A 22,504-nucleotide genomic window follows, 5' to 3' on the forward strand; every position below is an offset into this window, starting at 1 on the left:
CTGAGCACAGAGGTGTGAACCAATGAACACTACTTTCAATATGTTCTAGTCTCAGGTGCATGAAACACATGCATACCCACATGTATAATACAGATAGGGATCTAGTTACAGGTGTGTAACCTCTGTTTCTTCCTATTCTGTCATGCAGGCTGGATTCAGTCCACAGGGAAGACGTTTGGTGGTGCTGCTTGTAAGCCTTCTTTATCATATAGAAAAACTTTCTCTATTAGTATATCAGACAAATATTGCATTTTTTGAGATGGCAGGGTTTTGTTGGGGGGGGGGGGAGGATATAGCAATAGTTTTAGATTTTTTAAAATTCACATTTATTCTGTCTTCTTGCAGTGTCTCCTTTTCTGCTTGGTCGTGCTCTCTGGGCTGCCAGTCGCTTCACAGTTGCTATGTCTCCAGAATTAATCCAGCAATTTCTGCAGGCCACAGTCAGTGGTCTACATGAGACCCAACCTCCTTCAGTCCGGATCTCTGCAGTCAGAGCTATCTGGGGGTAAGTCGATCATGCATTATGATGGGTCTTGGTGGATTGTGAACTAATGGAAGAGGAAAGGAATCATTTGAGGATGGAAGAGCTTGACACAGTTGGTGGTAAAACAGAAAAGTTGATGTATGTTCCAGAGAAGCACACTTTTCTGCACGTCGCTGATGTCAGATCTTGTACATGAACGACTTACAGATCGGTCATCAGATAACTGAAGTAAATCTCACTATTTTTAGTAAACGTTTGAGACTGAATTTTAACTGAACATAAGTTATGATTTGATGGAATCTGTGGAATTCCATTCCATCAAAAAGCACACTGTAGTTTTTTTTGATTTGCCAGCCTGCAAATTTGGGACTCTCTGTGTCTGGAACCCAGGATAAACCTTGGGTTAATATAACATGTTTCCTCAAGGTGGAATTTCACTGTTCCTCTTTGAGTGATTGCTCATGTCTATTCCGTGTTAGGGGTGTGTGCTCACCACATGCACTGGTGCTGGAAGTTTCTCCCTCAGTGGTATCTGTAGGGGTCTGGCTCTGGTGCACTCTGGAGTGGTGTGCATATGCGCCAATGTAAGGGGTGCTGCCAGTCTCCTCCATTCCTCAGTTCCTTATCGCCAGTGACGATACTGGAAGATCTCCTTGCTTCAGCAAGCGCTTACCCAGTGGTTTTTTCTCTTTACTGTTGTAAATAATTGAGATAAGTAGTTTCTTTTTTCTTAACGACTAGCGAATTAAAATTGTAGATAAGTTAGATAGTCCCCTTTGGGACTTAGCCCAGAGATGGGGCATACTCTGGTCCCTGGGCTTCAAGACTTGTGATCGCTGTAGAAAGCCCATGCTGATCAGCGACCCCCATTAAAGTTGCTTGAAATGTTTGGGAGAAGCCCATATTAGCGATAAGTGTCGCAAAAAATGAGCTGGACATAAGGCTGAGAGCACTCCTCATGGAGTCGGACCTCGCGCCGGTCTCTGAACCAGCAAAATCTGACACTGCACCGAGAATGGTGGCATCAGTGTGAAGTGAACCTCTGGCCGGGTCCCAGTCCCCGGAACCGGCTAAGAAGCAGAGGAAGCGTGCTGGGTGAGGGCGTTCCCCGACATCCGGTGTGGGGAAAGGGACAGTCCAGAGATGAGCATAGGCCCTTGCAGGGGGCACAAGTCTCCAGAGGCCAGCCAGGCACCTGTGTTGCCAGTTAGGCCCTCCAATAGACTCACCAGCCACCCCAGATAGTGGCAGAGGTCCCCAGCACCTGGAAGTCCCGTCCACGCTGGAGGCCTTCCGGACTGCAAAAGACGACATATCTTTTCTGGTGCCAGCAACGCCCCACCAAGATGTAATCATTTCCAGGGGGAAGCTGCCACTGGGACCTGTGTCACGGTCTCCATCTGTACAGTATTGCTCCTCGGCACCATGGCGGTCGACGTCAAAGTGACAATCCCCTGGGACGTGCTTTCAACCTGCCCATAACTGACTGAAGTTCCCAACACTGTTTGGGGGACTTTTGGCACCAGTCCGCCGTGGGATGGCATTGCTCTCCTGATGGCTGACGCAGGGCCACAGCGCACTACCAATCCCCAGAATGGCATGGGTCACCAGAAGGGAGATATCTCTCCTCAGGTTGAGGGACCCCATCTGGGCCAGTGCGAGGCCCATCCACGGCACTGAGGCGCAGATCGTTGGACTTGTGACTTTGGTCACATGGATCGAGGCAGCACTCCTTGCCATCCTGTTCTTGGTCACTGAACTCACTACACCGATCTCAGAGCTCTAGGCATGGATCGCCAGGTTACAGTCGCTGATCTGTTGAGCTCAGCCACTGGTCCCCAAGCAGACAGTTACAGGACCCGGATCCCCGGCACTGGTCCCCCCGCTGTAGATGTCAGGATAACCGGCCACGAAGAGGACTTCAAGGCTACATTGGTACCACAATGGTCTCCAATGCAAAACTTTTCCTCCTAAGGCTCAGAGTAGGAGGAGGTAGTGGACCAGTTCGGCCAGGTGCGCCCAGCCAAATCTGGGGGGTCCCCCAGGGCCACGAGCCAGTGTATGGCTCGCCTCATGGCAGTTTTGGAGTCCATGGGGGGTTCTCCAGGTGCCAGAGACCCTCATACAGCTCTCTGGCACCGACCTCTCGGACACTCCTGACACAATGTCCCACACGCCCCTGCTTCTGACTAAGGGTCCAAGCAAGGTACCCAGGAACACCCTTCCCCCACTGGCCTCAGTGGAGGCCACGCAAGTGGGGGAAGTGGGACCAACCCCTCCTGCTGCCCTTAGAATCATAGAATATTAGGATTGGAAGAGATCTCAGGAGGTCATCTAGTCCAGTCCCCTGCTCAAAGCAGGACCAACACCAACTAAATCAGAGGGGGCCAACCTGAGCCTGAGAAGGAGCCAGAATTTACCAATGTACATTGCCAAAGAGCCACAGTAATATCTCATCAGCGCCCCCATCCACTCCCGCCCCTTGCTCCCAGTGCCTCCTGCCCATCGGCAGCCCCACTGATCAGCACCTCCCCCTCCCTCCCCGCACTTCCCAATCAGCTGTTTCATGGCATGCAGGAGGCTCGGAGGGGGAGGAGCAAGGGCACAGCAGGCTCAGGGAAGGGGGTGGGAAGCGGTTGAGTTGGGGCAGGGCCTGTGGCAGAGCCAGAGGTTGAGCAGTGAGCACCCCCGGCACATTGGAAAGTTGGCACCTGTAGCTTCAGCCCCGGAGTCGGTACCTATACAAGGAGCCACAAATTTACTTCTGAAGAGCTCCATGTGGCTCTAGAGCCACAGGTTGGCCACACCTGAACTAAATCATCCCAGCCAAGGCTTTGTGAAACTGGGCCTTAAAAATCTCTGAGGATGGAGATTCCACCACCTCCCTAGGTAACCCATTTCATTGCTTCACCACCCTCCTTGTGAAATAGTGTTCCCTAATATCCAACCTAGACTTCCCCCACTGCAACTTGAGACCACTGCTTCTTGTTCTGTCATCTGCCACCACTGAGAACAGCCTAGCTCCATCCTCTTTGGAACCCCCCTTCAGGTCTGAAGGCTGCTATCAAATCCCCCCTTGCTCTTCTCTCCTGCAGACTAAATAAGCCCAGTTCCCTCAGCCTCTCCTCGTAAGACATGTGCCCCAGCCCCCTAATCATTTTCGTTGCCCTCTGCTTGACTCTCTCTGATTTGTCCACATCCCTTCTGTAGTGGGGAGACCAAAACTGGTGTGGCCTCCAGGTGTGGCCTCACCAGTGCCAAATAGAGGGGTGTAATCACTTCCCTCGATCTGCGGGCAATACTCCTGCTAATACAGCCCAATATGCCATTGGCCTTCTTGGCAAGAAGGGCACACTGCTGAGTCACATCCAGCTTCTCATCCACTGTAATCCCCAGGTCCTTCTCTGCTGAACTGCCTCTTAGCCAGTCGGTTCCCAGCCTCTAGCGGTGCATGGGATTCTTCCTTCCTAAGTACATAACTCTGCACTTGTCCTTGTTAACCTCATCAGATTTCTTTTGGCCCAATCCTCCAATTTGTCTAGGTCACTCTGGACCCTATCCCTACCCTCCAGTGTATCTACCTTTCTGCACAGCTTAGTGTCATCTGTGAACTTGCTGAGGGTGCAATCCATTCCATCATGCAGATCATTAATAAAGATGTTGAACAAAACCAACCCCTGGGGCACTCCGCTCGATACTGGCTGCCAGCTAGACATTGAGCCATTGATCACTACCCGTTGAGCCCGACAATCTAGCCAGCTTTTTAGCCAGCCCTTGCTGCCTCCTCGTCCTTGTCTGAGAGTGCCACAAGACGATGCAACGGTACACTAGAAGCTGCTGAAGAGGGTGGTGGCAAACCTGGGTTTGGAGGCGGAGGAGTTAGCAGAACCCTCTGACACTTTGTTTGATATTTTGGCCTTGGTGGCCCCGTCCAGGGTGGCACTCCCCATTCATGAAGGAATAGTAAAGCTGGTAAAAGCTTTATGACAAACCCTGTTCTATCTCCTGCCCATTTCCAAGCAGGCAGAGAGAAAATATTACATCCCCACAAAGGGGTTTGAATACTTATATTCTCACCCGGCCCCGAACTCTCTAGTGGTTTCGGTGGCCAACGAGAGAGAGAGAGAGAGACAGAGGAAAGGGCAACCAGGCCCAACTCCCAAAAATAAGGACAGCAAAAGGCTTGACTTATTCGGGAGAAAAGTTTATTCGTCTGCCAACCTCCAATTATGAGTAGCAACCCATCAGGCCTTACCCAGGAGGCATGATTTAAATGTGTGGCAGTCGATAATGAAGTTTGCAGACTTGCTACCCAACGACTCTAAGCACAAGTTCCTTGCCATCTTAGATGAGGGGAAAAATGTGGCAAGGGCCTTCCTTTCAGGCTGTCTCCAATGTGGCAGACTCAGCTGCAAGATCCATTGCGACGGCCATGTCAACGAGGCGGGTATTGTGGCTGATGTCTTCAGGGCTGTCGACAGAGGCTCAGCTCTCGATCCATGACCTGCTCTTTGATGGCCTGGCTCTGGTCACAGAACAGACTGACACAAGGTTGCATGGGCTTAAGGACTCTAGGGCTACCGTATGTTCCCTAGGCCTATATACACTAGCCCCAGCCAGAAAGCGGTTCAAATCACAGCAGCCTCAGACCAAGCAGTCAACCCAAACAGAGCACTATCACAAGAAGGGCAGGGACTATAAGCACCGCCAAGGCCAAAAATCTGGCCCTACTTCTAACTTGGGCTCCTCCCGTTACCCCTGGGTAACAAGCGGGTGTTTTGAGGGTGCGCCCGATGGCGACGTCCCAGTCTGCAGGCAGGATCCTGTACCTCTTTTGTTTTCCAACCGCCTTTTTTCCTTCCTCGCTGCTTGGGCTGCTATAACAACAGACCGTTGGGTCCTCAGCACTGTGGTGGTGGGGTATACCCTACAGTTTATTTCTACCCCTCCCTCCCATCCTTCTACCCCATCCCTCTTTGGGACTCTTCTTATGAGCAGCTTCTCGCCCAAGAGGTGCAAGCCCTCTTGCTAGTTGGAGCCATAGAGGATGTCCCTGTGCATCGGAAGGGGAAAGGTTTCTATTCCCGGTATTTTCTCATACCAAAGACCAAGGGCAGTCTATGCCCCATTTTGGACCCTCGAGGCCTCAACGAGTATCTCAAGAAGTTGAAGTTTCGCATGGTCTCCCTGGCCTCCATCATCCCCATCCAGGAGATGGTACGCCGCCCTCAACTTCAAGGACGCATACTTTCATATCGCCATCTTCCATGGACACAGAAGGTTCCTGCAGTTTGTAGTGGGACAAAACCACTACGAGTTCACAGGCTTCCATTCAGTCTAGTGACAGTACCAAGGGCGTTCTCACAGCCTGCAAGAGGGCGTTCAGATCTAGCCATACTTCAACGACTGGCTCATAGAATCATAGAATATCAGGGTTGGAAGGGACCTCAGGAGGTCATCTAGTCCAACCCCCTGCTCAAAGCAGGACTGATCCCCAATTAAATCATCCCAGCCAGGGCTTTGTCAAGCCTGACCATAAAAACTTCTAAGGAAGGAGATTCCACCACCTCCCTAGGTAACGCATTCCAGTGTTTCACCACCCTCCTAGTGAAAAAGTTTTTCCTGATATCCAACCTAAATCTCCCCACTGCAACTTGAGACCATTACTCCTTGTCCTGTCATCCGCTACCACTGAGAATAGTCTAGATCCATCCTCTTTGGAACCACCTTTCAGGTAGTTGAAAGCAGCTATCAAATCCCCCCTCATTCTTCTCTTCTGTAGACTAAACAAACCCAGTTCCCTCAGCCTCTCCTCATAAGTCATGTGTTCCAGTCCCCTAATCATTTTTGTTGCCCTCCGCTGGACAGTTTCCAATTTTTCCACATCCTTCTTGTAGTGTGGGGCCCAAAACTGGACACAGTACTCCAGATGAGACCTCACCAGTGTCGAATAGAGGGGAACGATCACGTCCCTCGATCTGCTGGCAATGCCCCTACTTATACATCCCAAAATGCCATTGGCCTTCTTGGCAACAAGGGCACACTGTTGTCTCATATCTAGCTTCTCGTCCACTGTAACCCCTCGGACCTTTTCTGCAGAACTGCTGCCTAGCCATTTGGTCCCTAGTCTGTAGCGGTGCATTGGATTCTTCCGTCCCAAGTGCAGGACTCTGCACTTGTCCTTGTTGAAGCTCATCATAGAATCATAGAATATCAGGGTTGGAAGGGACCCCAGAAGGTCATCTAGTCCAACCCCCTGCTCGAAGCAGGACCAATTCCCAGTTAAATCATCCCAGCCAGGGCTTTGTCAAGCCTGACCTTAAAAACCTCTAAGGAAGGAGATTCTACCACCTCCCTAGGTAACGCATTCCAGTGTTTCACCACCCTCTTAGTGAAAAAGTTTTTCCTAATATCCAATCTAAACCTCCCCCATTGCAACTTGAGACCATTACTCCTCGTTCTGTCATCTGCTACCATTGAGAACAGTCTAGAGCCATCCTCTTTGGAACCCCCTTTCAGGTAGTTGAAAGCAGCTATCAAATCCCCCCTCATTCTTCTCTTCTGCAGACTAAACAATCCCAGCTCCCTCAGCCTCTCCTCATAAGTCATGTGCTCTAGACCCCTAATCATTTTTGTTGCCCTTCGCTGGACTCTCTCCACATCCTTCTTGTAGTGTGGGGCCCAAAACTGGACACAGTACTCCAGATGAGGCCTCACCAGTGTCGAATAGAGGGGAACGATCACGTCCCTCGATCTGCTCGCTATGCCCCTACTTATACATCCCAAAATGCCATTGGCCTTCTTGGCAACAAGGGCACACTGCTGACTCATATCCAGCTTCTCGTCCACTGTCACCCCTAGGTCCTTTTCCGCAGAACTGCTGCCTAGCCATTCGGTCCCTAGTCTGTAGCGGTGCATTGGATTCTTCCATCCTAAGTGCAGGACCCTGCACTTATCCTTATTGAACCTCATCAGATTTCTTTTGGCCCAATCCTCCAATTTGTCTAGGTCCTTCTGTATCCTATCCCTCCCCTCCAGCATATCTACCAGTCCTCCCAGTTTAGTATCATCCGCAGATTTGCTGAGAGTGCAATCCACACCATCCTCCAGATCATTTATGAAGATATTGAACAAAACCGGCCCCAGGACCGACCCCTGGGGCACTCTGCTTGATACCGGCTGCCAACTAGACATGGAGCCATTGATCGCTACCCATTGAGCCCGACAATCTAGCCAGCTTTCTACCCACCTTATAGTGCATTCATCCAGCCCATACTTCCTTAACTTGCTGACAAGAATACTGTGGGAGACAGTGTCAAAAGCTTTGCTAAAGTCAAGGAACAACACGTCCACTGCTTTTCCTTCATCCACAGAGCCAGTTATCTCGTCATAGAAGGCAATTAGATTAGTCAGGCATGACTTGCCCTTGGTGAATCCATGCTGACTGTTCCTGATCACTTTCCTCTCATCTAAGTGCTTCAGAATTGATTCCTTGAGGACCTGCTCCATGATCTTTCTAGGGACTGAGGTGAGGCTGACTGGCCTGTAGTTCCCAGGATCCTCCTTCTTCCCTTTTTTAAAGATGGGCACTACATTAGCCTTTTTCCAGTCGTCCGGGACTTTCCCGGATCTCCATGAGTTTTCAAAGATAATGGACAATGGCTCCGCAATCGCATCCGCCAACTCTTTTAGCACTCTCGGATGCAATGCATCCGGCCCCATGACTTGTGCTCGTCCAGCTTTTCTAAATAGTCCCGAACCACTTCTTTCTCCACAGAGGGCTGGTCACCTCCTCCCCATGCTGTGCTGCCCAGTGCAGTAGTCTGGGAGCTGACCTTGTTCGTTAAGGCAGAGGCAAAAAAAGTATTGAGTACATTAGCTTTTTCCACATCCTCGGTCACTAGGTTGCCTCCCTCATTCAGTAAGGGGCCCACGCTTCCCTTGACTTTCTTCTTGTTGCCAACATACCTGAAGAAACCCTTCTTGTACTCTTAACATCTCTTGCTAGCTGCAACTCCAGATGTGATTTGGCCTTCCTGATTTCACTCCTGCATGCCCGAGCAATATTTTTATACTCCTCCCTGGTCATTTGTCCAATCTTCCACTTCTTGTAAGCTTCTTTTTTGTGTTTAAGATCAGCAAGGATTTCACTGTTAAGCCAAGCTGGCTGCCTTCCATATTTACTGTTCTTTCTACACATCGGGATGGTTTGTCCCTGTAACCTCAATAAGGATTCTTTAAAATAAAGCCAGGTTGTTCACAGGTTTAGGTCCTTTACAGCATTTCGTTGGTGCAAGCCATGTACCAGGCACTGGGTCTGTTGATAAACACATACAAATTGACATTAGTCCCAGTGCAAAGAATAGAGTTTATAGTGGCAGTCCTAGACTGTACACAGACCAGAGCCTTTCTCCAAAAGCCCAGATTCGAGGTGATGTCAGTTCTAATTAGCCATGGTGAGGTGGGCAGAGTATGCCTCAGGGTAATCGGACACATGGCAGCATGTATTTATGTAGTTCGCCATTCACGTCTGCAGCTCAGGCCCCTCCAGACGTGGCTGGCATCGGTCTACATCCCAGCCAAGCACCACCCAGACAGAGTCCTCGTGATTCCGCCACAAGTGCTTACAGCTCTAAAATGGTGTCAAAACCAGTAAACATTTCCAAAGGAACACCCTTTGCAACCCCGAAACCCATGAAGGTGCTAGTGTCAGATGCCTCTGACCTAGGCTGGGGGGGCCCACCTCAGATTGTTGAAGACCCAGGGACTGTGGTCCCGGGACGAGCTCTCACTGCACATCAACATTCACAGTTCTCAGTGGTTGCTGATGACAGAACAAGGAGTAGTGGTCTCAAGTTGCAGTGGGGGAGGTTTAGGTTGGATATTAGGAAAAACTTTTTCACTAGGAGGGTGGTGAAACACTGGAATGCGTTACCTAGGGAGGTGGTGGAATCGCTGTCCTTGGAAATTTTTAAGGTCAGGCTTGACAAAGCCCTGTCTGGGATGATTTAGTTGGGGATTGGTCCTGCTTTGAGCAGGAGGTTGGACTAGATGACCTCCTGAGGTCCCTTCCAACCCTGATATTCTATGATTCTATGAACGTCAGGGAGCTCAGAGCCATCCAGTTGACTTGTGAAGTGTTCCTTCCGCAGCTATCACATCAAGTAGTTCAGGTGTTGACTGACAGTATAGACACCATGTTCTATGTCAACAGGCAAGGGGAGCACGGTCCTCGGTTCTCTGCCAAGAAGCCCTCTGGCCGTGGGATTTTTGCATTCGGCACGCCATACACATCGAGGCACTACATTTCCCTGGTGTCAGAAAAAAGCTGGCGAATCGCCTGAGCAGGCTGTTCTGTTCTCACCACGAGTGGTCCCTCACGAGGAGGTTGTCAGAATGATCTTCCAGAGGTAGGAAACTCCCCAGGTGGACCAGTTTGCCACCAGGTAGAAGAGGAAGTGTCTGCTCTCTCCAAGGGCTCCTTTCTCCTGTCTTGGGCAGAGGGCCTGACGTACGCCTTCCCGCCAATCTCTCTTATCCCCACTCTCCGAAGGCTTTCTCCTGTCTTGGGCAGAGGGCCTGATGTATGCCTTCCTGCCAATCCCTCTTATCGGCAGGACCCTCCTGAAAATGAAGAGGGACAAAGCCAGGGTCATCATGATCACCCCAGCATGACCCCGCCGGCATTGGTTTGGCATGCTCATGGGATTGGCATCAGCGCCCCCATGAACGCTTCCGAACTGCCCAGATCTGCTCTCAGGATCACGGGAGGTGACTACACCTCCCTACGCCTCACTCCACCTCACAACGTGGATGCTGCATGGCTGAACCCAGAGGACTGGTGGAAAGTAGAAAACCCTCTACAAGAGTGACTTACCTGGCGAAGTGGAAACGCTTCTCCTGCTGGGTGTTGGAGCAGGGGATCTCCCCGACCCAGTCACCTCTACAGTCCATTCTAGAGTACCTGCTTCATTTAAAGCATCAAGGCCCAGCCTTCTCCATCAAGGTGCACCAGGCTGCCATTTCAGCCATCCAGGGCAGATCGGTGTTCTCACATGAGATGATGATCAGGTTCCTTAAGAGCCTGGAGAGACTCTTTCCACCGGTCCCCCAATGGGACCTCAATCTAGTCCTTTCTAGGCTCACTGGCCCTCCTCTGAGCTGTTAGCCTCCTGCTCTCTTTCACATCTATTGTGGAAAGTTGCCTTCCCTGTGGCTAGCACTTCAGCGTGGCGAGTCTCCGAGATTAAAGCCCTTACATCGGAGCTCCCGTACACTGTGTTCTACAAGGCCATGGTTCAGTTGCGTTCCCACCCGGCTTTCCTGCCAAAGGTGGTGTCACCTTTCCCTATTAACCAGGACACATTTCTCCCAGTTTTCTGCCCGAAGCCTCACGCGTCTAACAAAGAGGGGTGCATGTGCACGCTTCATGTCAGACGGGCTGTGGCTTTCTACTGAGAGCATACCATGCCCTTCTGTAAATTGACTAAACTTTTTGTCACGGCGGCTGACTGAATGAAAGCCCTCTCAGTATCCTATCAAAGACTTTCATCTTGGATTACCACCTGCATTTGCACTTGTTACAAGCTGGCGCAGGTCGTACCTCCCCAGATAGTGACGGCCCATTCGACCAGAGCACAGGCATCTTCGGCAGCTGTCCTGGCAAAAGTCCCTATCCAGGATATCTGCAGGGCTGCAACATGGTCGTCGGTGCATAGCTTCATGATCCACTATGCCATCGCCCAGCAGGCTAGAGATGATGCTGGCTTTGGTAGAGCCGTGTTGCAATTGACACGTCCATGAACTCCTACCCACCTCCGGGGATACTGCTTGTGAGTCACCTAACATGGAATGGACATGAGCAAGCACTCGAAGAAAAAACGGTTACTAACCTTTTGTAATTGTTTTTCTTCGAGATGTGTTCCTTATGTCCATTCCATGACCTGCCCTCCTTCCCCACTGTTGGAGTTCCGGCAAGAAGGAACTGAGGGAGGGAGAGGGTCAGCAGCGTCCCTTATGTGGGCGCCAGAGCTGGTCCCCTATGGATACCACTGAGGGAAAAGCTTCCGGCACCGATGCATGTGGCGAGCACACACACATAATATGGAATGGTCATGAGCAACACATCTCTAACAGCAGCAGTTACAAAAGGTTAGTAACCGCTTTTTTCACTTTACCCTCATAAATGTACAATGTGAGGAATAACACCAGGGATGGCATGTGCAGAATGGAAGTTAATTTGGATCTCAAATGTAATGCCCTTTATAGTGATGTGCAAGTGGAAGATTTGATTAGAAGGTATAATACCAGTCACTGAAAGCTTAAACAAAAATGCAGACAGTAACATTATAGATGTAGGACTCAAATCATAGTTGCACTATTTGTACCAATGCTTTGTTAGTTGAGGCACTAGCTCCAGTTCACTTCACAAACCACTGTGTACTGTGGCACAGAAAGATCCCGCAGAGCTGATTTTCATGGTGCTTTTAAGAGAGTGAAAATCCCCATCTTCTTCACCGAAGAAGCACAACTGTTCAGCTCTTGATAGGGTCTTCCCCACAGCTATTCAAGGAGGGCATGTTTGCCAATTACAAAATTTTAAAGATCTAAACTAATGTAGAGGATCCATCCATATTGGTTCTAAAAGATGAATAGCAATTTAATTTTTTTTAAATTCAAAATTTGGGTTTGAGTAGGAAAAAAGGAAATACAGGGGTCAGATGACTAAAACAAAAAATATACAGTTGGGATGAAAAGAGAGAGAAAAGAAAAAAAATACTCTGATCTATGATCCTCTAGTGCTATTGTAAATACTATACTTGTGTGTTTTGTACCATGAATTCCTTATCTAGTTACTGTGACCAGCTGAAGATCTCTGAAAGCACCCATGTATTGCAGCCTTTCCTTCCCAGTATCCTGGATGGACTGATCCACTTGGCAGCTCAATTCAGTTCAGAGGTCCTCAATCTTGTGATGGAAACACTTTGCATTGTCTGTACAGTAGACCCAGCATTTACAGCAAATGTGGAGAACAAAATCTGCCCCTTCACCATAGCAATCTTCCTCAAGTACAGTAATGGTATGTGCCCAAAGTGTCTTTTAAATATTGATCTGTCTTTGTTAATGGAGTCTGGTCAAGATTAATCTCCTGCAGGTTACCTGTAAAATTGACATTTGAAGTGTGTATTTAAAATGTACAGAATGACATTTTGGAAATACATTATCCTTAGATTTTAAGGCCAGTTGGAACGATTATCATCTAGTCTGACATCCTGTATAGCACAGGCCAGAGAATTGTGCCCGTTGATTCCTGTATTTAGCCCATTGGCAAGTAGTTCCAAAAATTTGCACTTTATTTCTAACCTGAGTCTGTCTAGTTTCAACTTCCAGCCATTGGATCTTGTTCTGCCTTTGTCTGCTACATTAAAGACCCTTCTGCCATCTAAATCTTCTACCCACATAAGTGCTTATAGACTGTGATCAAGTTCTTTTAACCTTCTCTTTGATAAGGGTTTTGCAATAGCTTTCTGCACTATTAGTGAAGTATAAGAACTGGTATGATATGCAGTTGTATGTGAAAAGAGAACTTTCTTCCACCAGGAATAATGTAGGGGGCAGGCTGACTCATAGGTCAGAAGAGGGCATTTTGTATATAAAAGTATGGCTCTTACTGTCCTGAAGTAATAAGTTGAGGTATTAAGTCATTCTGAGGAAGCCGTACTATTTTTGCATTCAACTTTCCCTTTGTTTCCTTAAATGGAGTTTATCCAATAAAATCCCAGATTGGTTTACTCTTAGCTGTGTGTTACAGCATACCTTGTTGCCTGAAGCCATCCTCTTACTATATTTCTGTTAACATTGCACTGTCATCAGTCACTAGCGTGTAGACAAGTCTGCATCCATTGATGAAGGTGGACAGAACAGGTTTTCTAAGGTTGCTCTCATAATCTGAACTGTTGTATGTATTAAGCTGTTACTCAAGTACTGTGCTGCCTAAATTCTGTTTGAGTCAGTAGAAGAAATAGGCAACCTCTGCTGAGAGTGTGGTATGTGCAATAGATGTCAGAATTGACTAAAGAGGTGTTACTTATTACTAACTAGTCCTGTGAGAGGTACCTCTGAATGTATACACTTCTGGGAATTGGGCTCCCTGCTGCCTTGTGCTCAGAACTCCTTAGCAAGCTGCATCACTTGGTGGAGGCACAGGTGCCCTCTCAATGTTGAATGTTTGACTGGGGTTCAGGGGAAAAGAACTGAGGCAGAAGCTAGTACATTCCCTTATATGACCACAGCAGTGTCCAGAGACATATAAAGAATTATGAGGAAGAGGGAAAGGCAGGCAGGAAGTGTGAATATACAATTTCACTGTCTTTGTATATATTTTTGTTGCCACTTTTTGGAAATTGTAGCAGGCAGTGGAGTCCAGGTGGGGGGTGAACTGAGGAACTGTTAATTTAAAAGGGGGCAACTGACAGTGGGAGTAGTCTAGGGCTGGGTCATCGCTCTGTAAGCTTTGTAAGTGTCCTTGTGTGGGCCAAATTGAGAGATAATTAGGACTGGGTGATTAACCAGTTAATGAGGGGATTCAGCTTATCAGTTGGGGATTGTTAGATGGAAGACAGGGAGAAGGAAGAAAGGGCAAAGAAGATCAGGATATGAGAGGTGAGATCTCTCCTTCCTCCCTGTGCCTAGGATGTATGCCGAAGCCTGGGAAAAGCCTTTTGGTGATGGGACATTAAGTTGCATAGGATATTGGGAGTAAAGTACACTGGTGAACTTACATAAGAGCATGTGAGTACTGTTTGCACAGAGTAATTCAGGGTGTGGGAGCCCACCCTGTGACAAATGGGGGCTTATCCAGGATTTCCCATTCCAGTGTAGGCAAAGGACCAGAAAGGGGAGCGGATGAGAAAGCACAGCGGACTCGGCAATATGGAGGAGCTTCTGCACTGGGTAGTTGAGCAGAAAAAGGAGTTACAGAAAACCTTCCAGGAGTTTTAACAGAGCCAGCACACAAACAGTCCTTGTTATCCTAGACAAGCCTCCACTTGTCACGGGGTGAGCTCCCGCACCCTGACTTTCTTTTGTAAACGGTCCTCACACACACTTACGTAAATTGCCCGCAGTGTACTTTATTTACAGTGTCATATGGAACTTCATGTTCCATCACCATAAAGCTTTTCCCAAGCTTCAACATACCCCCTTAGATAAAGGGAGGTGAGGAGGAAAGAGATCTCACCTCTCAGTTCCCGAGTTTCTTTGCCCTTCCTTCTGTCTTTGTCTCCCATTTAACAGTCCCCAGCTGAATCCCCTTGTTAATTAGTTAATCACCCAGACCTCATTAATTATCTCCCAGTTTGGCAGGGATGTTTACAAAGTGCACAGAATGGTGAGCCAGCCCTAGGCTACTCCCACTCTGCCACAGGGTGCCAAGTCCAGCAAGCAGTGTATTCAATTCCATGTAGCCATTCTGGAAATCTCCACAATAAAGACATTCTGATAACAAGCCATGGAAGTGGCATTAGCCATGATGGAGTGGGCCCTCGCTAAGGCATAAGTCTATATAATCTTTAATCCACTCTCAGCGTGTTAGTGGAGATGGTATTCCCCTGATGCAGTTTACTACAGACCACAGTCAGAAACTATTCAGAAGGTCAGAGACTATCTAAATGGTTTGGACCTCGGATCCTTTTAACATCTAATGCAGCGTTTTTTAAACTGGGGTCTGTAGGCCCCGCTGATCAATTCGTCCCTATGTTGTAGGGGGATGTCCCAGATAGGTCTGGTTTTGGCTTGGAACCAGATTTGGGAACCATGGACAGCACTGCAGACTTCCCCTTTTCAATGGGAGTAGGTTTTAGGACTCAAGAAGGCCTCTTGTGATCATGCTCAGTACTGGACCCATGAGCTGCCTGTTCCAAGGCACCCTCTTGAAGGGCTCACTGCATCGGGAAGGCCTGGAGATGGGTCTGCCATTCTCTTAGAGCCCCTGGTGTAAAGGCTTTGACACAGCTGGCAACACTCAGAAAAGTGTCGATCCCCAAGGTAAAGGAGGCATATGGTGTAGGCATCAGATGCTGGAAAGACAGTGGGGCAAGAGGTACACTGCTTAAACCCCTCTTTTCCATAAGACTAGGATCAGCCATGCCATCACCAGGCTGAAGTGACTTGAGGTCAATTATACAACAACGTGTAAAATCTAAATGAAGATTGTAAGAAATAAATCGTACTAAAATTAACTATATAAAATTGATTATTTTAGTCAAGTCACAAATCCAGAGTCCTAGACCGAGAGCAAGGTATGTATCTCTGTGATGTGGAGATAGAGAAACTGAGCAGCAGGATGCATTGCTTTATATAACTTTGCCAATCATACATTTAACTTAACAAAGACATAACAAGATCCAGTGGATGGAAACTGAAGCTAGACAAGTTCAAACTGAAAATAAGCACACAGTTGTTTCTGGGAGGGTGATTATTAGAACAGCCTTCCTAGGGACACAGTGGATTTTCCACCTCCGGGGATCTTTAAATTGAGATTGGATGACAAAGTTATGGATTTGATGTAGGAATCACTGAATTAAATTATAAAAGGAGTACTTGTGGCACCTTAGAGACTAACAAATTTATTTGAGCATAAGCTTATATATATGCTCAAATAAATTTGTTAGTCTCTAAAGTGCCACAAGTACTCCTTTTCTGTTTGCGAATACAGACTAACACAGCGGCTACTCTGAAACCTGAATTAAATTATATCACCTGTCTTATGCAGGAGGTCAAACTAGATCTTTATCATCCCTTCTGACCTTAAAATCTATGCATTTACGTGTCTAGCTCTTATGGTTGCAATAAAAATGTTTAAAATATGAACTTTGTAATGTAGTAATGCCAGCCTGAGTCTCCAGACACCCTTAATCATTATAACTGTATAAGAGAAGTTTCAGAGTAGCAGCCGTGTTAGTCTGTATTCGCAAAAAGAAAAGGAGTACTTGCGGCACCTTAGAGACTAACCAATTTATTTGAGCATAAGCTTTCGTGACCTACAGCTCACTTCATTGGATGCATAAAGTATAAGATAAATGTATAAGAGAAGTTTAACTTGTCATTAAGTTTGATAGCTATATGTAAACTTCAACTATTTTATTGTAGAATATCTTAACAGAAACATCAATTTGTTCTGCTTATTTATTGTTGATATTGGGTAGCTATCCAGTGAGGTAACTGAGTGCTGGTAGTTGTTTGGGTTGCCTGAATGAGGAATTCAAATGCACCACCGCCAGATTTTAAATTAACTCGTTCCCTTTCTGAAAAAAATCCGCTTCCAAATACTGAAGCCCTAAACTGCTTCCTGTATACCAAAAACCATAACTGTTTTCCATGTATTTCTAGGTGCCAAAGCTAGGGTTCCCTACCCAGGTGTCAAAACTTCCAACTTTCCCCTGACAATTTCTGTGGTGTAGTTAAACTTTGTCACTGTAAAATTCTGCCCCAGACTGAAGGCTGCAATTTTGTGGATGGCATAAAATTGAGTTTAATACTAAAATCATTTGTATTAAACATTGTACTTACTGCCCTGGTCTGGGGGACAATGAAGGGCAAAGGGGTGAGGGTGAAATGCCACATTATTCCCAGTTCCCTATTGTATCAGATTTGTTGTGCAGCATGATACTTGGTTCCTTGGCTGCAGAAACAAATATACTGAAAGTCTACCTTCATGCACAGAATTGTTTAGTAAATGCCATATAGCCATACAGAAACTGATTGAATTTTCTTCTGATTACTTCTAGTTGCTTACTGAGGCTGAAAGTAAACTGGATGTTCCAGTAAAGACTATTCGTGTAACCTCCTGTAATGAAATTTGCAGTTTACCTTATTGAAATGATAGCAACAAAACTTTAGACCAATACTCATTAGTTTGTCTTAGTAACTGGTGCTTTCTCACTCTAGATCCTGTTGTTGCCTCTCTCGCCCAAGATATCTTTAAGGAGCTAGCACAGATAGAAGCCTGCCAGGGTCCAATGCAGATGAGACTAATCCCAACTCTCGTCAGCATCATGCAGGCTCCTGCTGATAAGATTCCAGCAGGGCTTTGTGCAGTAAGTACTATGGCAAAAGATGGTTTAGCTGCAGGTTGGGTTCTCACTGCACCTAGTAAAAGCATTGGCTTTATGCCATTCCATCAACCTGTTTTGGTATGAAAAGAGCAAGAAAGGAAGCTCATAAACTACTATTGAGCGATGTCTTCATTGACTGAGATCTTTCTGTGGGGAAAGAGATCTCCAGGTTTGGAAGAAATGCACATCATAGTCTTTTATCTCTCAGTTGTCTGTCAGTCTTCTTCCAGTCTTTACAAAGTGTCTTTAGCTCTTTCTTACCATTTGAAATAGTGCAACCTATGGAAGTAAGTTTTCTCACAATAGGGCGTTCTCCAGTAATGCACATTACATGTCATGAACATGGTACATGCACAGTTTTTAGAACCCAAGCTGTACATATCCTTCCATGTGAGTTTGCACCTTTGTGTACACAATGAAACACCTCACATGTAACTGTGTATATGTAAAATATATAGGATCATGCTTTATATTGAGATTCCATTTATAAAGCATTAATACATGATTAAAATATTTATAATAACCAGCAGAGAGGAGTATATGTTATACCTGGTTATAACCACATCAGTAGAAGGTGGTTTTATGTCATTCTAACTGGCTGTTATGAATAAGGCTGCATGTCTGTCACGGAGGTCATGGAAGACACTAATTCTGTGACTTTCCATGACTTCGGCAGCGGCCGGTGGGGCATTTTGGGTGTGGGAGGGGGCTCAAGGATGGGGTGGGGAGTTGAGATGCAGGGTGGCACTTACCTCGGGGGAGGCTCCCCAGAAGCAGCTGGCATGAGCTCCCCTGCCTTCCCTCCCCCTAGGAGCTGCAGGGACACATGGAGCTGGGTAGGGAGCCTGCCAGCTGCACCAATCCTCCCTACAGCACCAGTGGGGGTCCTGTGCCATGCGACCCCACACATCCCCCCCCAGCACCAGTGGGGTCCGGGGCTGCGTGCCACCTCCTCCCCCCCCATCCCCCCCCAGCACCAGTGGGGGTCCTGGGCTATGTGCTGCTGCCCGCTCTCCCTCCTCCCCTCCCCCAGCACCAGCGGGGGGTCTGAGCCGCACTCCCAGACTGCCCCCGCAGAGCATCCGTGGCCTCCCGGCCCAAGTTTTAGTTAGGGATATAGTACAAGTCATGGACAGGTCACAGGCTGTCAATTTTTGTTTACTGCTTGTGACCTGTCCAGGACTTTTACTAAAAATACCCATGACTAAAACGTAGCCTGAGCAGTCTATTGACCTGTCTTACTCTGACAGTTGATTAACCCTTTATTATAACATGCATTATTAATCATTATCCCTTTTAAAATCAAATGGAATGATATAAAGTGTCATCACAGATAAATTTACATATGCACTGTCACACTTGCCAATATTAAACTAAAATTTGAATTAACTAGTAAGGGGAGTCAGTTGTTCTGCACTAACTGCCAGAGCAGGGGCATTTGTGGTTAGTCTCACGTGATTTGAATAGATACAAATGGAATGACTACATGCATATTTTTCATGTCGCTCAGCCCAGCCTTTTGAGAACTTGCTTGCATGTTGAGAAGCACTTTTTAAAATAACTGATTTTTGTTGAATCCCCTTTTGTGCTTTCTGCTGGTTGAGGAAGCTGAAGAGCCCTACTCTTACATTTTAAGGGTGCATAGTTGATGAGAGGAAGAGATATTCAGTCCTCCTGCAGTATTTATAAACGTCCTTTCTGGTTTGGCCTTGGTTCCTTTAGGTGAATCAGATTAATGGAAATGTTTCACCACACAAGCTTTTTAAAATAACTGCAGGTGCAGCTGTATATCAGCAGAACAGCATGTTGTCAAGGGTGACTGTGAAAAGTACCTTTGCTATGGGCTACCTGCTATCTTCAGACCTCCTTGGTACTTGTGTTTCTGAGGCATGTTACAGGGGTAAAAGCTGAAAAATCTGCTTTGTTTTCTTACAAAGCGTAATCCATTCCATGAAGTCCTATGAAATGGGCGTGATCAGAGCCACTTGAACACACACAACTGATGCTAAAAAGCTTCCTTATTTGAGAAAGGGGGTTTAAAAACTACCTGCTGCTGAACGTTGGCCTTCACCTGCTGCCGAAATAATGTGTTTCCTGTACAGGGAAAGAGCTGCTGCTGAATGCTCCATCTGTTGTCGTTCAGCTGCCTGCTCCATATCTGTCAAGTGCTGGTGACTGGCAGCAGAGGTTTGATGTGGGTTGGGGGTAGAAATGAGGCTCTGTTCTTAGGAAATCATCCTTATAAGACTCCTGTTCAATCTGCAGTGTGTATGTTGGGTGGCATCTCCGGCACTCACTAGAAACCAAAGCATTTCTCCAACATTTGAAAAGTTTTCAAGAAAACAAACTCAAACACCCCTCTCCCTCCCTCCCTTCCCCTCCCCCCTCCTCCCCCCCGCCCCCCATGTGAGCGAGACACCACAGGAGAATGTGCACTGTTACTGTTGTGTGCCCTCCCCCCATTATCAGGTAGGCCTTCGAATCTCACCCTGCCCTCCCAGGCTTTGTGGAAATGCTGAGTTACAGTGCAGTGACTGCTGTTTAAAAGAGCTTCTATTTGTGTGCTTTCCCCTTTCAGACTTCTATTGATATATTAACCACTGTTGTGAGGAATACGAAACCTCCTCTTTCCCAGCTCTTGATCTGCCAAGCATTCCCTGCGGTGGCTCAGTGCAGCCTGCACACGGATGACAATGCTACCATGCAGGTAATGTCTATAGGGAAGGGGCAAGGAACTGCAGGGTCATGTCAGTCCAAAGCGTTGGATGACACAAGTCAGTCAATTGACATGCTTTATCTAGTCTTTAAGGCAGAGGGGGGGCAAACTACGGCCTGCGGACCACATCCGGCCTGCAGGACCCTTCCCTCTGGCCCCGAAGCTCCTGCCAGGGAGCGGGATCAGGACAGGACTACGGAAGAGCCAGCCCAACTCCCCAGAAGCATGGTGAGTGGGCAGAGACTAGCCCCTGGCCCCTCCCCTTCTGCTCCCCTCCCTCCCTGCCTCCCTCACAGTCAGTTCCCCCAGCACCTGGGCAGCATGGCTGCAGCTCCGCCTGGGCGGCACAGCTAAAGCGTGGCCAGACCTGGTGCTCCAGGGCAGCGTGGTCAGGGGAAGCTCCGGGGAGGTGAGGAGCAGGGAGGTTTGCAGGGGGGTGGTCAAGCCCCCTGCTGCCGGGGACAGGGGCAGAGCAAACCAGGGCCCCCCTCCACCTCCAGAATGCTTGGCCCCTGTTCCCAGCACTCAAGCCCAGACAGGGAGAGAGCCTTGCCCAGCTACCAGGGAGAGCAGCCAAACAAGCAGGGGAAATCTACAGGGAAAGGACTGAGATCCCCTTTCCTGCACCCCACAGGTTACATGGGGTGGGGAGAGCAGGGAGGGTTGGATAGGGGACGGGGGAGGCTCCAGGGGCGGTCAGGGGGTGGGGAGCAGGGGGGATTGGATAGGGGATGGGCGTCCCGGGGGAATGGTCAGGGGATAGAGAGCAGGATGCAGGAGTCCCGGGGGGGTTGAATGGGGGTGGGAGTTCCGGGGGGCTGGAATGGGGGCAGGGGCCAGGCCACACCTTGCTGTTTGGGGAGGCATAGCCTCCCCCAGCCTTCCCAACCTGGCCCTCCATACAATTTCTGTACCCGATGTGGCCCTAGGGCCAAAAAGTTTGCCCACCCCTGCTTTAAGGGGTCATTTTGCCTTGTGGGGGCTCAGTCTGACCCCACCAGCAGCCACACTGATGGTTTGCCAGAAGCCTGAGTGCTATTCCTATCTTTTATAAATAATTGCTGCCATCTTCATTTTGGTGTCTGTGGTGAGTTTTGCTAACCCTCCTTTTAACTGGCAGGTCAGGACCAGTCTTGGTCTTTTCTCTTTAGGACTCTGGAGCATGCCATGAACATGTCCCTTTTTTCTCTTGTAATTAACCTGCCTGGCAGAGGCTTTCTGTCAAAGCAGCCTCAGCCTGCGGAGCCCAGGCCTTGCTTCATAGTAGGCAAGTCTCCTGTTAATTTGAGTGCGGGAAAACAGGAGGCAAGGGGAAAAAACAGATTTGATCCCAGTTCCCCTCTTGCACCTGTTGACAGCATTTATCAAAGGAAAGTGGCTAAAGAAGCAGGGCGAGTGGAAATGCTCAGGCAGGCTTCACTGCCTGCTATTGGTCCCTGATTTCCTCGGAACACCTAACTCTCTCTGAGTAGTGGTTGCTTTTCTGCTGCTCCCCCATCCTGGCCAGTTCCTGCCTCACCATATTTTCTTCCTTTGCCCCTCCACCGTACTCCCAGAGCCTTTGCAGGTGAGTAGGGAAGGGGCACGAGCACCTTTTGTGCTCCACCTACCGATAGCCCCTGCTGCTGCCTGATGAGGTCATCATAGCAGCTCTAAGCAAGGAATTGTGACTTTCAAGGTTATAAGAAGCAAGGCCTTTTGAGCCTTCCAGCTTCTTAAACATGTTTGTGAATAGACCAAGGTGGGTCAGTTACTCACCCTGACCTTCAAACAGAGAAAAGCAACTTTGTGGTTCCAACTTCTGTTTCTCACGTGGGTGGGGCCCATGGAAAGAGGTCACGTTGAGCAGTGCTCCAGCGAGAATAAAGTGAATACGGTGTGCCAGATTGCTGAACTGCAATCTTTTTTGAAACAGAGCGCTTTACTGTAGAAATCTGGGTCATGTTTGTCCCTCATGCTACTCTCTAGCTACTCCGGACTCTAGCTGTTTGGAATCTCTTGGAATGTATCTGCATACTAGATTAAACAGAATTGCAGATACTTGCACTCCAGGTCTTCTGAGCACTGAATTTCTCACAACTGCCACCATTTTACCCATCACACGCATCTTGTTTACTAATTCTTTCTTCCTGTTTAAAGTGCTTCGTGCTGTGGTGAAATGGGTGTTCTCCTTGGTTACTTGGGGGTGCC

The 22,504-nt window shown here is 48.0% G+C and overlaps 1 protein-coding gene across 9 annotated transcripts in view; it reads left to right on the forward strand.

Moving 5' to 3' along the window:
• Positions 1-22,504, forward strand: part of IPO9 (importin 9) — a 163,509-nt gene that overhangs the window by 108,868 nt on the left and 32,137 nt on the right. For 6 of the 9 annotated variants that reach the window (XR_005223189.2, XM_037884732.2, XM_037884734.2 and 3 more), the window contains 5 exons: positions 149-190; positions 346-505; positions 12,337-12,563; positions 17,432-17,580; positions 20,177-20,305. Coding sequence is in view for 8 of the 9 variants with exons in the window: in XM_037884732.2 (XP_037740660.1) it covers positions 149-190; positions 346-505; positions 12,337-12,563; positions 17,432-17,580; positions 20,177-20,305 (707 nt within the window). In the remaining variant the exon portion in view is untranslated. Of the gene's footprint in view, positions 1-148; positions 191-345; positions 506-12,336; positions 12,564-17,431; positions 17,581-20,176; positions 20,543-22,504 lie in introns of all 9 variants that reach the window. The other 3 variants (XM_037884733.2, XM_043533611.1, XM_043533607.1) reach the window with 2 other exon arrangements.

The sequence above is a fragment of the Chelonia mydas genome, chromosome 21 (genome assembly GCF_015237465.2).
Source record: "Chelonia mydas isolate rCheMyd1 chromosome 21, rCheMyd1.pri.v2, whole genome shotgun sequence".
Taxonomy (NCBI): Eukaryota; Metazoa; Chordata; order Testudines; family Cheloniidae; genus Chelonia; species Chelonia mydas.